General features: G+C 44.9%; 1 protein-coding gene across 8 annotated transcripts in view; it reads left to right on the top strand.

Moving 5' to 3' along the window:
• The window catches only part of Znf236 (zinc finger protein 236), a 101837-nt gene that overhangs the window by 148 nt on the left and 85578 nt on the right, over positions 1-16111 (top strand). For 2 of the 8 annotated variants that reach the window (XM_052742685.1, XM_052742683.1), the window contains exons 1-3: positions 789-1050; positions 9115-9257; positions 10686-10850. In XM_052742685.1, the coding sequence (XP_052598645.1) occupies positions 852-1050; positions 9115-9257; positions 10686-10850 (507 nt within the window). In that variant the 5' untranslated portion in view covers positions 789-851. The other 6 variants (XM_052742686.1, XM_052742684.1, XM_052742690.1 and 3 more) reach the window with 5 other exon arrangements.

The following is a 16111-nucleotide window of genomic DNA, read 5'->3' as shown; positions in this document are numbered from 1 at the left end:
ATGGGCGCGGGGTGCGCCGGGAGCGGCGCGGAGGGCGGGCGGCAGCGACTGGCCGGGCGGGCGCAGCGCTGGGCGGACGGATACGGGCGCCGCGGCCGGGCCCCTCCGCGCTGGGCCTACTTTCCGGGCCGTGGCGGCGCGGGGGCGGCGGCGCGGGCGGCGGCTTCCTCCTCCTCCTCCTCCTCCTGCTCCTCCCGAGTTCCTGTCGGCTCCCTCCCCGAGCCCCTCGCTCCGCGCCTTCGGAGTCTCAGCCCTGCGAATCCCCTCGCCGTCCTCCCGAGTCCCGATCCTCCAGCCTCCCTCCCGTGTCGCCGGCTCAGCTCCGCGTCGTCGTGGTCCCCTCAGTCTCCTCCCTCCCTCCCTCCATGTCTCCCTGTCCCTTCCGCCCGTCCCCTGCCCGCCTCGGCCGTCCTCGGCACAGGCCCGAGGGAGTGCCCGCTCTTCCGGTGTGTCCCTGGTTCCGCGTTTCTAAGGGACCCCGGCCCGGCAGGGACCGGGGGGGGGCCTCGGAGACCGCGGGGAGTGCGCACAGTAGGCTCCCCTGCGCACAGTAGGCCTCGGGGAGCACTGCTCTCCGACTTGTATGCCTCGCTGGCTGAATTCGTGTGAGATAACTCAGGTCTGTCCCTTCAGGAAGGAGAAGTGCACAGTTTTTTTTTTTTTACAGCGGGCAAAGTGATGGGGAACATGTCACCCGCACCGTCGCCTCCCTCAGCCTGGTGCTTAGTGGGGGCCCCTCCTCCAGCGCGAGGAGGAGGAGGAGGAGGAGGAGGAGGAGGAGGAGGAGGAGGAGGAGGAGGAGGAGGAGGAGGAAGCAGGCATCCATTGCCACAGCGTTCTTTTGAGATGGGATGGGGGTCATCGGGTGGAGAGGCACAGAGCTCGGCTGTACGAGCCAGGGTTTCGTGTCAGTCTTGGGAGATACCTGCCCTGGAGTCCCAGCGTTTGTGGTCCCGAAGCAGCCCTGGGCGGTTTGTGCAGTCAAGCTGGCTGGGAAAGGACCCTGCTTGGGTGCTGGGAAGGCGGTGCCTGTCTGGGACGCAATGGAAGGTGAATCGCCCCAACTTCTATTATGTTGCTGCTTGGTGACTCAGGGTTTGACTGTCCTTGGGGATGAGTGCCCTGAGGTTCCAGAGCTGTCATCAAGGAGCCCAGGTGCAGACGCCCACGCTCAGATCGGCTCTGCACCTACAAAGGACCGTGCTAAGTTGGTCCTTTGGGAGAAAGGGGTGAGGAGTTGGCATCAGTTCGAGCTTGGGAACAGGACACCCAACTAGAAGTTTCTACTTAGTACTGCTGTTGCTCTTGACAAAGTCAACAGGCGTGTCAATTAGGTCAGTATGAACACTGTTGATGAACTACAGCCGGCGATTTCGCACTTAGTGTTTTCGTGGACTGCTTGGATGGAGCAGTGATGGCTGTATGGTAATGTTAGGTGTGAAGACCTGTGGTTGAGAATAATTGAGTAATTGCTCAGGATATTCATCAATGGCTGATGCCTGACTGCTTTGGCCTTGGCCATATTTTCATAGGGGTGTGTGTGTGTGTGCTCCTGTGTTTATGGTGTTTTTGATAACATGTTTTATGCTAATAATGTAAGGTGCAGTGTGGAAGCAGGCTTAGAGAGAAAGAATGTAACGTTTCCTTTGAGACAAGGCTGAGAATTCACTTCTCTCCCAGCACTCTACATTTTACCAGATGGTACCACTGTCCACAAAGGACCAAATTTAAGAATAATTCTGTTTCTCTTGTTTTCCAAGACATTCCATAACTAAGTCTTTAAAATTTTTTAATTACATTTTTCTTTTTGTGTATGTTTGTTAGCAAGTTCTTTTTTCCACACTGGGCCACCTCTCCAGCTCCATAGCTAACTTGGTAGCTGCTTCCTCACAACTGGGTTTGCAGTCTACCACACCTTTCCAAGGTATCCACAAGTCCAAAGGTGGGGCTTTAAAACTGGACTCTGCTGTCCATCACTTCCAGTCTCTCACATCTCACTGTGGATGATCTTTTCAAACGTAACCTAGGGCCACAGCCTGGTAAACTTCCGAGTAGGTCAAAGCACACACTCCCCAGACCTCGGGGCTTCAGTCTTCAGCTCTCTTGACTCTGGCACTAGCCTTTGCTGCTCTCCTTGATGGTGCCAATTTTTTTTTTTTTAACTTTTGTTCTTTGCTTTTGGCCTTTTTGATCCCCTCCTTCGAGAGACCATCTTCTTTTACTGTGTACCCCAAGTGTTGGGGCTTCATCAGAGAGACACCTTACCAGTTAGGCTCACCACAGTGGTTCTCAGATTGTGGTACTTAGACCCTGGAGGGCTCCTTGAGGTGCTTTCAGAAGTATGTAAGACAATTTTTTTTTTTTTTTTGGTTTATTCGAGACAGGGTTTCCCTGTGTAGCTTTGCGCCTTTCCTGGAACTCACTCTGTAGCCCAGGTGGGCCTCGAACTCATAGAGATCCGCCTGGCTCTGCCTCCCGAGTGCTGGGATTAAAGGCATGCGCCGCTGCCGCCGCCGCCGCCACCACCACCGCCCGGCGACAAATATTTTTATGGTGTTATTAAGAGTATTTGGCTCTCTCACTTGGCTAACATGTATGTGTGTTAGTTATATGAAAGCAGCTGTGGGTATAACTGAAGCCAACAGCATACGGTATTCTGGTGGTGTACCAGACCCGTGTGACTGTGGTGCCACACATCCAGCTCCACTCTCCACAGAAGGGAGCGTGCGGAGGCAGATAAGAGAATCCAGCTTTACTTTTTTTTTTTTTTTTTGGTTTTTCGAGACAGGGTTTCTCTGTGTAGCTTTGCGCCTTTCCTGGAACTCGCTTTGGAGACCAGGCTGGCCTCGAACTCATTTAAAGTCAGACATTAAAAGCTTTGTAAGCTAGGCACGGTGGTACACGCCTTTAATCCCAGCAGTTGGGCAGTAGAGGTAGGTAGGTTTCTAAGTTTCAGGCCCCTCAGGGGGATATATAGTTAGACTCTGCTTAAAAAAGGAACACAAAAGATTTGTAAGTAATTTTGTAAAAAATGTATTAGTTAACGGGCAACAAACTGATTTAAAAGAACTTAGGTTTATTTTATTTGATGTTTATGAGTGCTTTGCTTACATGTATGCATGTGCACAACGTGCATGCCTGGTGTTTGGAGATGAGAAGCAGGTCCTGTACAAGAGCAGTAAGTGCTCTTAACTGCTGAGCCCTCTCCAGCCTCCTGATTATTGTATGTTTTTGAGGAAGAGTCTCACACTAGGCCAGGCTGGTGAGGTAGTTCACATGGGCTCAAATTCATGGCCTTCCTCTTGTCTTCTCCACCAACTGTTGGGATTAGATATGAGCCACCACATTCAATTTAAAGATTAGTTTAGCTTTCTATAAGGATAGATACTACACCAGGTGGTGGCGGCTCATGTCTTTAATCCCAGCACTCGGCAGGCAGAGCCAGGCAGATCTGTGAGTTCAAGGCCAGCCTGGTCTACAGAGCGAGAGCCAGTACAGGCACCAAAACTACACAGAGAAACCCTATCTCGAAAAACTAAAAAAAAAGGGTAGATATTAATGTGTGTAATTGCAGGTCTTGGGGTCCTTGTTAATATTTAAGATATATATATATATATATAAAAGATGCTTGAGGACCGTTGCTGTCAGTCACTATCATTTTATAATCTGATGTTTTATTCAGTTTTTTGGTCACTACTTTGGGATTATTATTATTATTTATTTTTTCTCTGTGATGTTCTTGCTGGTCTGGAACTTGCTTTGTAGCCCAGGCTGGCCTCCACAGAGATCCGACTGCCTCTGCCTCCTGAATGCTGGGATTAAAGGCATGTACCACCACCGCCTGGCAGGGTTATTATTTTTTAACAGTGTCTTGCTGTGTAACCTTGACTGACCTAGAATTCCACGTTTTCTTGTCTTGGCGTGCACTATCATGCCCAGCATATTATGGACTTTAAGGGTCATTCTGAGTTTTTTGCAGTTGAGGGGAAGGAATTGAAGTTCTAGAGATTAAGTGATTTGGAAGGTGAATCCATCCAGGAGCCATGAGAGCTTGAAGATTTCTATCTGTATTGGAATCTAGAATGTCCATTTTCTTGTTCTGCTTGATAAAAACAATGACAGGTGCTATGTATTGTTCTAGGTGCTGGGGGTACAAAACGAAACCCAGAGACGTGGTCTCTGTTGTCACTCTTCAGGACAGTGTATAGGGATAGTGATGCAAATAGTAGTCTGAGTTTCCTAGAGAAAATAGTAGGAAAATTGAAGTGTCTGAAGTGACTGGCAGCAGGGCATGGTCCTGCAGTCTGTAATCCCGGCGGCGTTTGGATGGTAGAGACAGTAGGATTAGGTTCAAGGCCACTCCTAGCTACAGGGTGAGTTCAAGCTCAGTCCAGGCTACCTGAAACCTTATCTCAAAAGCACACAAAAACTAAAACCAAAAAAGGAATGTTTACCAACAAAACCACACTCCTGAAGTAAGATTAGGGTATATAGATAAAGAACTCAGCCCTGCTAGGTGTGGTGGTGTACAACCCTTGTTCTTAGCACTTGAGAGGCAGAGACAGGCAGTCTCTGTGGTTTCTAGGACAGCCTGATCTACAGAGCAAGTTCCAGGCCAGCCAGAGCTACATAGTGAGACCCTGTCTTGAGAGAAGGAGGGAGGGAGGGGGAGAGAAGAAGGAAAAGGAAGGAGGAGGAGAAGAAAGGAGGAAGAAAGAGAGATCTGCCCCACCTGTAGGTGGATTAACCAGCATTCATATAATTCAGAGTTGTGCCATTAAGGCTGAGTGCTCCCAACTTATTTTTTATTTATTTTTATGTATTTTTTCTGTTTTCCAGTAAGTTCAAGATCTTTTTTTTTTTGTTTTTTTTTTTTTGTTTTTTGTTTTTTGTTTTTCGAGACAGGGTTTCTCTGTGTAGCTTTGCGCCTTTCCTGGGACTCACTTGGTAGCCCAGGCTGGCCTCGAACTCACAGAGATCCGCCTGGCTCTGCCTCCCAAGTGCTGGGATTAAAGGCGTGCGCCACCACCGCCCGGCAAGATCTTTTTTTTTTAAAAATAAATTCCAATGTGGTTTACTTTCCAAACATTTGATATTTTAAAATTACCTTTTTTTGTTACTGACTTGTAGCCTGGTTGTCAGCAGACCCGTGTTAGATTAATCGCTTGGATTTCCTGAGCCCTGTTTCATAGTATCTGATCCATATTTGCTAAGCAGTCCATGTGTGTTGTCACCATAAATGCTCAGTAACTTAGAAAAGTGTTATTTCTCCCTTACAGTTTTATGGCCATTCTAATGAATTGTATCTCATTCTGGTTTTGATTTATATTTCATTAATGGTGTTGAGCATCTGTGTGATCCTGACAGGAAGAAGGACCCATTTTGGCACACAGGTTCAGAGTTTCTGGCCTGTTGGTTCTGGCCTGCCTTAGTAAGGCTGTACATTGTATTGCAGGATCTTAAGGAGGCTACTCACTTCATGGCAGATAGGAAATAGAGAAGGGAACAGAGGGGCCTTGGACATCATATGTCCCCAGGGACGTGTCCCTAGTGACCTACTTCCCAGAGCTTCCAGAACCAACCAGATGGGATCAAGTCTTCAGAACACGAGCCTTTTTGGAGGACACTTCATATCTAAACCACAGTACTCTCTTCCTCTGTATTTGTTGACATTATTATATCTTTAGGAAAATGGTTATTAAATTTGTTCCTCATTTCAAACTTCGTTGGTTTGCCTTTTGAATGTTTAGTTACATGACTTATTGACTTGCAGATGTTTTTCTCCCATCCTGTAGCTAGTTAAGGGTCCAGGAGTATAGAAATATAAAATTATAAACTTAAGGAATGGAAACTGACAGCCAACAGCTTGGCTGACAACAAACAAACAAACAAAAAAAGGATTAATTTTTAACTGGGCCCTTCGTGTTTTACGATGGGCAGCTCTGTCATCAACCCGAATGCAGTTTTCTTTGCTAAAGATTGCCCTTTGCAGCCCTGGGCTTAGCTATTCTTCAGTAACCCCACCACTCACTATGGAAACCGAAGTTCACTTTTAGTGAGTTCTGCGTGACAACCTGCCTTGTCTGTTTGGTGTCCCTGCCATGGGAACCCAGCTGTGTCAGGAGAAGCTGCAGGGTTGGACAAACATCAATTAACTGAGTCAGGAAGGGCTGCAGGGATGTACAAATATTGTTTGGCTGAAACCCCCTAAAACCTTGTTAATGGAAAATTGTAAAAACCTAAAACCATTTGTCTCTAAAGTTTAACTTCAAAAACTAAAATTCCTTTGTCTGTGTCTCATGCTTACCCCTTACTATAAAAAGAGGCCACAGCCCCTCTGGCCGCCTCAGCCTCAGAATCCAGCACTGGCTGGGGTCTCAGCTAGCTGATAAGCTTGGTGCCCCACGTGTTTTTGTTGTTTTAATTTTAATTTTTTATTTTTTCTGGAATAAAGTTTACTTCTGGTTTAATAGACTTTGATGGTCTGTCCCCCATTATTAAGAGACCCTGACTCGGGCTGGAGAGATGGCTCAGAGGTTAAGAGCACTGCTTGTTCTTCCAAAGGTCTGGAGTTCAATTCCCAGCAACCACATGGTGGCTTACAACCATCTGTAATGAGATCTGGTGCCCTCTTCTGGCCTGCAGGGATATGTGCAGGCAGAACACTGTATACATAATAAATAAATCTTTAAAAAAAAAAAAAAAAAAAAAAAGAGAGACCCTGACTCAACACTAGTAGTAAGAAAATGAAAAAAAATTTTTTTTCTAGAGCTTTATTTTATGTGCATTGGTGTGAAGGTGTCAGATCCTCTGGAACTAGAGCCACAGACAGCCATAAGCTACCATGTGGGTGCTGGGAACCTAACCCGGGTCCCTCAGAGGAGCAGCCAGGCTCTCAACCGCTGAGCCATCCCTTTCGACCACGGAACCATCCTTTCAGCCCCCAAGAAAATGAAAACTTAATTGATAGTTTTGTTTGACATATAAAACTGATTTCCTACATACAGAATAGCTTCTGGACCTGACACATGGATCATCAATCATTTGGAGGTAAACACACACACACACACACACACACACACACACACACACACACACACACAGAGTTTGCAATTCTAACGGATGTGCACTTACTGTATATTAGTATAAAGTGTAAGTGCACCCCAGACAGGGTAGATAGAGACTAGTGGAGCAGACTAATAGTCTAGAAGTAAACCTTCACAGCCTACCAAGAGTGTCAGTCAGTCACTCCAATAAATGGCTTCCAGGACAGGAGGGTGGCTGGCTCTATGTAAAATAATATATGCACATCCTTACCTTATACCACTTAAAAAAGTAAATTCAAATCAGGACATATATCTCATTTAAGAACCAAGACTATAGAACTTATTCTCAGCCCCTTGACCATTTAAGAGTATTTATAAGCTGCTGCCCACTGCAGCAAGAGACTTGTTTGGCCAGGGGTTTGGCCAAAGGTGAGAATAGCATTTGCTAGTCTGTATATAAAAATATAAAAACTTAGAAAGCAGTCTGACATAGTTAGCAGAGTGCTAGCCCTAGCTTTCCCCCTGGGGCCTGTGATCTCTGAAGTCAGCCTGACTTGCCTTCTGTGGAGCAGTCTTCAAATCCAATCAGAAAGCATTTGGTTACCCCTATAACCTTCAGGCCACTATTGCATCAGTGGGCACATCTAGCATGACCTTGAAATTCTGATCCTGCCTGAGTCCATCTCCTGAGAGTTGGGTTTACCCTTGGACATCACTGTGCCTGGTTTCTCTGGTTCTTGGGATTGAACCAGGGCCTCATGCATGCTAACTAAGCATCGACCAGCTGAACTCCTTCCCCAGTCCCCATTGTGATACAGAATGGTATGTAATTTATTTGCCATCCTTGGATAGTTCTGGTGCATTATTTATTTATGCCCCCAATCCCAAGACTTGGCATGCATGTACTTTAAAAATTGTAATTATTTAGAACATCTTTATTTGACATTCTTGGCAAATTTATGAGTACCTGTACTGTATTGTTATGTTTTTTGATATTTGAAAATACTTTTAAGTTTACAGTATTATTATACCTGTTGGGAAATCCCTTTGTGTCAACAAAATTGACCAAGGGGTTGCAGTCACTCACTATCTGAAAATATAAGTGTTTTTCTCTTTGACTTAGTCTTTCTTTGTAGCACTTTTCAGAGATAAATGAATTAGCAGATGAAGGCTTTTATATTTTTGTGGAGTTGAGCCTACTGAGTGGTATTTGAAAAAATAATTTATTTTTTATTTTACTTGCATTGGTGTTATGCCTGCACATAGTGTGAGTTAGGTCTCACATGCCTCTGTGGGTTGTAGTAAAGGGAAACAGTATTGGATAAGTTGGTAAAGTTCAAAGAACCTTCTTATGGGGGTATGTGTGTGTGTGTGGTGTGTGTGTTTCAGGTTTCTAGAAATCCTACCAAGTATTTTCAGTTTTCTTGTCCCATATCTTAGGCATCCCAACATTTTTATTTCTAATTTCAAACACGTCCATTTTTCAAATTTAGTGCTTTACTAATTTTATCTAAAAGTTTCCTACAAATCTGTGTTTTTATTTTATCTATCTATCTATCTATCTATCTATCTATCTATCTATCTATCTATCTATCTATCTATCTGATTTTTTGAGACAGGGTTTCTCTGTAGCTTTGGAGCCTGTCCTGGATCTTTCTCTGTAGACCAGGCTGGCCTTGAACTCACAGAGATCCACCTGTCTCTGCCTCCCGAGTGCTGGGATTAAAGGCGTGTGCCACCACCGCCCGGCCTGTGTTTTTAATAATAGCCAAGTGAGGGGTTAGAGAGATGGCTCAGTGGTTAAGAGCACTTACTGTTCTTCTAAAGGACCTGGGTTCAATTCCCAGCACCCACATGTCAGTTTACAACCATCTATAACTCAAGTTCTACGAGATCCAAAACTCTGTTCTGGCCTCTGAGGGCACAGTATGCATGTGGTGCACAAGACATGTATGCAGGCAAAACATCCATAAATGTGAAACAACAATATAAAGGGCTGGAAATAGCCAAATGATTTAGTTTTATTTATGTAATGTGACTAACAGCTGGTATTCGTGAAATTTTATAGATGGCGTTTTGGCATTGCACGATGATGACATTGACGATGACTGTCAGATACCAAGTTTCCACAAATGTGAAATCTGTTTGCTGTCTTTTCCAAAAGAGTCACAGTTTCAGCGTCACATGAGGGAGCATGAGCAAAATGACAAGGTGGGTGTTCCTAAAAGGACTGCAGAACGAGGGTTCTGAATTTGGAGGTGGTATAGAGTCAACATGTGAGAGGAAAATTGTAGCTCATTTCACAGTATGTAAACATTTGGCATTCTTTGAGAATGTGCTCTAGTGAATGTCTGTATTGAATTGTTTCCCATACAACTGTATTCAGGGTGGTTATTTTGAAATGTGTTTTCCTTAGAGGGCGTTTTCCTTTCAGGTTGTCTTTACGGCACTCTTGAGGCTTTAGATTTTGTTTAACAGGAGTCAGTACTGTCTTTGGGGATGGCTGGAGATGAGGATTATATGCAGGGCCTTGTGTGTGTTTAGCATGGGTTCTTCCATTGAGCTGCTCCTTCTAGCCCTTTATACCCTTGTGTCCTTCTAAAGAGAGAGTTGAACCCTTTTATGCTAATCCTTCCAGATATGACATAATGGTATAGATGGAAAGCAGCTTAAGAACAACGAAAAGGAGTGGCTGGTGTTGCTTGGCTCAGAGCGGAAGCTGGTCTCTCTGGAGACAGGGGGTAATGAGTGGCTCAGGTTTCACTTCACATGTTGTCACATGTGCTGGTGGAAGACGTGGCCTGTGCTTTCCCAAGTCCCAGTCTGAGGGGCTGCAGAGAAACACCAGCCATTGCTTTGCCTTTCTCTTCACAGGTAAGAGAATGTTGCCCACGTCGAGGAAACTTTGCACTGAGGGAAGCAACTGTTGAAATCTAGAGGAAAACTTAAGTTTCCTAATTTTTCTAAAAGTGATTTTGTTCACAATGAGTGAGTTTGTCAGAAATGGAAGGAAAACCTAATCTAATGGGCTGAACTTTCTCACCTCTCACAGGGGACTATAACCCAATAGATTTGTTTTCAAAATTTCACATTAGAAATAGTTTTGGAGTTAGGTATTGTGGCACATGCTTATCCCAACACTTGGGAGGTGGAGGCAGGAGGATTGAGAGTTTGAGACTGGCTAATATAATGTTCCCTACCATCAAGAAAAGAAAGTCAGTATTTTTTTTAACGTTTTATAAAATCTTTATTGACAAATAATTCACCTAGTATACAATTTGCCTGTTTGCACAATTTGCTGGACTTTAGTCCAGCATCCTCATAGGCCCATGATACCATCACCACTTTCTATTTTAGAACATTGCTGTCTTCAATTTCATGCACACATATAATGTATGGTGATTACATTCCACCTTTTTTTTTTGTTTTTGTTTTTTGAGACAGGGTTTCTCTGTGTAGCTTTGCACCTATCCTGGAACTCACTCTGTAGACCAGGCTGGCCTTGAACTCACAGAGATCTGCCTGGCTCTGCCTCCCAAGTGCTGGGATTGAAGGTGTGCACCACCACACCTGGTACTTACTATTTTAATGACATCTTTGGAAAGATCGTAACTCAGTTTCTTTTTTTCTGTCAAATAGCCACACCGATGTGACCAGTGTCCCCAAACATTTAATGTTGAGTTCAACCTGACACTTCATAAATGTACACATAATGCAGAAGATCCTGTCTGTCCTGTGTGCAACAAGCGGTTCTCCCGAGTGGCCAGTCTCAAAGCACATATTATGCTCCATGAGAAGGAAGAGGTAAGTGTTTAACATGTATTTGTTACTGATTGTTAAATGCATTAATCGTTAGCCTGATTTTACACAGGGCTGACTTTAAAAGCTTCTTTACTTCTGAAACCTCAGTTCTAGAGCATTTGCCTGTTACCACGTCAGCTACCTCTGTTACTAGCTCAGTCCACTCTACCCATGATAAAGATCACAAGGAAGCAAGAAAGACCATTCAGGAGACTATCTGACATAATGTTCCAGTGTAGAGGGGCAGCATAGTAGAGTATCTTCTGGGTGACTTGAATAGTAATCTGAAAAGCCTGATTATACAACCAGGAGAGGGGTTGTGGCATGCAAATGTATGATTGTAATTTGTACCAATCGCAGAGTCTCACGTGAGGACCAATAGGCCATGAGTTAAAGAAATTTTTTTTTAAATTCAGGGCGGGGCTGGGGTGGTGGTGCTTCTCACTCTGACCTGTTTGAGAAATGAGCAGAATCATGTAGATTCTTCAAGGCTTGTCTTTCCTGGAGTAGTCTTCCCAAGCTGATGTCATTTGTCTGGATGATTGTGATGGAGCAAGTCCTGGAGTAGAAGCTATGCCGATGGAGGTTAGCTTCTTTTTTTTTGGTTTTTCAAGACAGGGTTTATCTGTGTAGTGTATTCCTAGCTGTCCTGGAACTAGCTCTCTCGAACTCACAGAGACTGCCTGCCTCTGCCTCTTGAGTGCTGGGATTCAAGGTGTGCGCCACCATTGTCCATCGAGCATAGCTTCTGTAAAGCATCTGACGTGTCCAGACATGGCTTGCCGGGCTGATTCTCAGTGGGCAGAGGAGGGGTTGCTCTGCTCTAGAGGCAGTCTGTTACTCCAGTGGCGCACGCCTTTACTCCCAGCACTCGGGAGTCAGAGCCAGGCGGATCTCTGGGAGTTCGAGGCCAGCCTGGGCTACAAAGCGAGTTCCAGGACAGGTGCAAAGCTACACAGAGAAACCCTGTCTCGAAAACCAAAAAAAAAAAAAAACAAAAAAAAAAAAACCCATTTGTATTGGCCTTCTGCTTTTCCCAGCAGTGAGTATTGAACCTGCCAAGCAAATGCTCTATCACTGAGCTGTACCCCAACGCGTACATTTTTTTAAAATTAATTAATTAATTTTTAATTTTGAAACAAGGTTTTTCTAAGTTTTCCAGACTGGCCCTGCATTCACTCTGTAGTCCACGCAGGCCTTGAACATACAGCCTTTCGTCTTCAACCTTCCAAGCAGTTGGGGTTACAGGTTACAGGCCTGTCCCCCAAGGTCTTGACCTTAATGATGATGTCTTCTCAAATGTTGAAGTGGATTGAATCCCGTTAAATGCCCTAGGCACGTGGGAACCCTGATTTGGAAATGGGAACAGAGTACAGGTGGGGGCAAGTACACAGGTTGTCCACCACTGCTCAGAACCTCATGGTGTGTGTGTCTCTGAGGTCGGGGCTGTGAAATACATGCTGTGGGAAAACAAGGGGCTGAGCCCAGGGGTGACGGTAAGAGAGTCTGTGATGAGCTGTGGAGTCAAGGCTGCGAGGTGAAACGCAGGCATGGTAATAATTTGGAGGGTGAATCGGCCCAGAACGATGCCGCTGAATTCAACCAGGATGATAAATGGTCCCTTTGGTGAAGGTCTTTGAAGTTCTCCTTGTACTCTGTGTTCTGGCAACGCCCGTTTCCAGGGTCACAGTAAAGAATGGACATGCTTTCCCATGGGCACACTTACCCTGTTTTTGTTTGTTTTGATAGGGTCTGATGTCTCACAGTCTGGAAATCCCTGTGTAGTCAAGGATGACCTAAAACGTCTTCCTACCTCTACTCGTAGAGGAGTGCTGAGCTGCAGGTGTGCTGTATCACCCAGTCTGCATTGCTGGGGTCACACTCAGGCACCCTACAGTTGATTAGGCAAGCACTTCAGCCAGTCTCCATCCCTAGCCAGTTCTACATCATCTAACCCCAGCATCTGTGTAGGACACACAACAGTTTTTTGTTCTCTCTTCTGCTTCCTTCATACAACTTAACGTTTATTTTGCTTTTCTTTGTGACTAGAAAGAGGGATGTATAGTCATTCATCACTTCTAAAAGGCTTTGGATTTTTAGACGATATTTTCAAAACCTTGCTTTCATTGTAGTTATTCTTCTACAAACTTGGTTCAAGTTCTTTTCTAGGTGGGTTCCAGGAGGAGCTTGCAGTTGTTTGCTACTGGCTCCATTTGCTGGGGCCCTTGTTCTGTTGTCATGGGGTCACCAAAGGTTACTCCTGAGGCTAGAGAGACGGCTCAGTGTTGGGATCACAGGCTGCTCTTGGGGAGGACCTGGGTTTGGTTCCTAGCACCCACTTGGTAGCTCACAACTGCCCGTAACTTCAGTTCCAGAAAAATCTCATGCCCTCTTCTGGCCTCTTTGAGTGCTGCATGCATGCGGTACATACGTGCAGACTAAACACTCAGAGATAAAATAAACATTAGTAATATGATTTTTAAAAGTTACTCTTGAAATCTGCGCTGTTGTTTATAAATTGATTTGAAAATAACATAAAAACACATTTTGAAATATGTACATAGGAAGCATAAGTGACTTTATAGTTTAAGATTACCCCCGATAGAGGCATTTTTAGAATATTTTAAACACTTTCCTTACTGCTCTGCTGAAATTAGTAGTCTCAAATCCCTTGAGATCAGTATTCTATCAAGTTATTCAAACTAGGGAAGAAAAATAACTGTAGTTTCTAAATATTAAGAATATTTCCTTACAGTTCACATATTATTAAAGTTAATGTTCCTTATTGAGTGTAGTCATCTCCCTTACAGGGTGCTGTCGGATGTTTGGGGAATACCAGATACATCCCCCAGTACTTGGCAGACCTGGTAGTTCACAGGGAGGCTGTGCACACTTGTTGATTGTTGTGATGTCGGATGGGTCCTGTTTATGTAATGGAGGAGGAGGGTTCTTTGGGGGGAATTTGGAGTACTTGATGCATTGAGCATTGTTTTGGAGTCCATGCAGAGGCTAGGAGAGATCGGCCCCTGGAATGCTGGGGCTCGGCAGGACAGTGCAGCATATTAAGATTGGAGAGGCTGATGAGAGATGAATCAGTGTTCAGGCCTGCTGAAGGAAGGCTTCTATTTCAGGAGCTCTGAGGCTGGAGAGCAGTCTTAATCTTGTGTACTCTGGCTCTTCAGAGATGGTATATCGTCAGCCGAGTGCATGCTGTGTGAAATTTCCTCCATGTACTCCATTGGCTACTCAGGAGCATTATAATTACCTAAGATAGTGTATGAGGAGACTTGATGCTACCGAGGATGTGGAGGATGCAGAGACTTCCTCAGTTATCTCTGGGCTACTGAGACAGGAGGAAGGTCAGGTCAGTAGCAGAGAGACAGTGATGGCATGTGTTGACTTTGGTTCTAGAGATGTGCTTCACTATCCTTCTTCCCTGAGCCAATTGTATAGGAACCAGTGTCTTCACACAGGCATATTCTGAGAGATGTGTGCGTGATGTCCATGTAATCGCTTCCCAAATGTGTTCATTTGACCATTCTGTAAAACCGGGAGAGAGCTGGATGGTGGTGGTGCACGCCTTTAATCCCAGCACTCAGGAAGCAGAGGCAGGAGGAGCTCTGTGAGTTTGAGGCCAGCCTGTTCTACAGAACTGGTTCCAGGACAGTCAAACCTTGTCTCAAAAAACAAACAAACAGACAAGTGAGAGAGAAGGTGGTGATGGGAGCCTAGCAGCAAGGGAGCAAGGTGGGGATGGGGTGTCAGAGTCCAGCTCTGGGGTGTCACTTATGGAGGATTTATATCCTTATTTTCATGTGGACATATGTGTGCCTGAGTCTACATGTGTGCACCGTGTGCCCTCTTGGTACCCAGGGAGGTCAGAAGAGGCATCTTTTCTCCTGGAACTGTATTTACATGCAGGTCCTCTGGAAGAGTGGCCAGTGCTCTTCACAACTGAGCCGTCTCTCCAGCTCCTGTCTTGTAGTTTTGAGCCTGGATAAGGGATAGAATTATTAATAAAAAATAAATACTTTCTCTGCCAAACTCATTCATGGATTGGGATTGTTAATTTTTTTCCTTTTGGCAGTATCCTAGAGTAAATTTTCATTATTTTCCAAGTTACTAACAATCTAGTAGTTTATTAATTCATTAAGTCATTGTATATAATGTCAATTTGAAATCACTATTAGATTTCTTAAGTTTATTCCCTTCATTCTTAACCTTTCTCTACAGCAGAGCTATAAGTACAGTCAGTTAATAACCTAATTTTACTGAGCTTTGCATTCAAAACTAATATACAGAATAATAGAGGAATTCTGATGGAAAGGAATAGAAGGACTGGGGATCTAACTCAGCTGGCAGAGTTAACCCCCAATACTACATAAAGAGGGAGTTGTGGCCTAGGCCTGTAACCCTAGCCACCTACCCAGGGGAGGTAGATCAAGGAAGATCAGAAGTTCAAGGTCATCCTGGGTGCATAGTGAGTTTGAGGCTAGCTGGGATTATATGAAACCATGCTTCACAACAAAGAGAAATGACCTTTTTTGATTTGGAACTGATAATAATAGCTTATACTCATGAGCAGAGTACTCTTTTCATGTTTGGACAGTTCACTAGGGTCATGACCTAAGTTGGCGCTGTACATGAAACTGCCCGTGTGTTCATGGACTGAAGTTGTCTTCACCCAGCACTGGCCGTCTATGGAAGTCATTATCATTGCCATGCTCTTTTGTGGTCGCCATCATTTCTCTTCACTTGCCCTCTTCTTCTATGGGGGCTGGACGTGAGCACGTCGTTATCACAGACGGCCCCGCAGTCAAATCAGACCCTACTCCACAGTGGCTAGCCCACGCTGTCCAGTCAGAGTGGACTGGAGTAACTGCCTTCTAGTAGCCACATTACCCCACAAAGCCCTCAATAACCTGGTTATTGTGGCACACACCATTAATCTCACCATTCGGGAGATAGAGGTAGGCAGATCTCATGAGTTTGAGGCTAACTTGCCCTATGTGATGAGTTCCAGGCCAGCCAGAGCTACAGAATGAAACCCTGTCTAACAAAAACTAAAAACCCAAACCAAAGCAAAAAACCCTCTTTAAGCAGGTGAGATGATTGTTAAAATATACTTAGATATAAGCTATTCAAGTCCTTAAGACTGGAGGGTTTTTGATGGCTTTGGTTTGGGCACAGGGTAAGTCCTCTGGGTCCCCTACTTAGCAGTCTAGCTGCCCATGTGGGTTACTTGGCCTGTAGTCAAAACTCAG

Source organism: Peromyscus californicus, unplaced genomic scaffold (genome assembly GCF_007827085.1).
Source record: "Peromyscus californicus insignis strain IS unplaced genomic scaffold, ASM782708v3 Scaffold_17__1_contigs__length_78620276, whole genome shotgun sequence".
NCBI lineage: Eukaryota > Metazoa > Chordata > Mammalia > Rodentia > Cricetidae > Peromyscus > Peromyscus californicus.
Note: the sequence above shows the minus strand (reverse complement) of the source record. Positions and strands in the feature narration are given on the sequence as shown.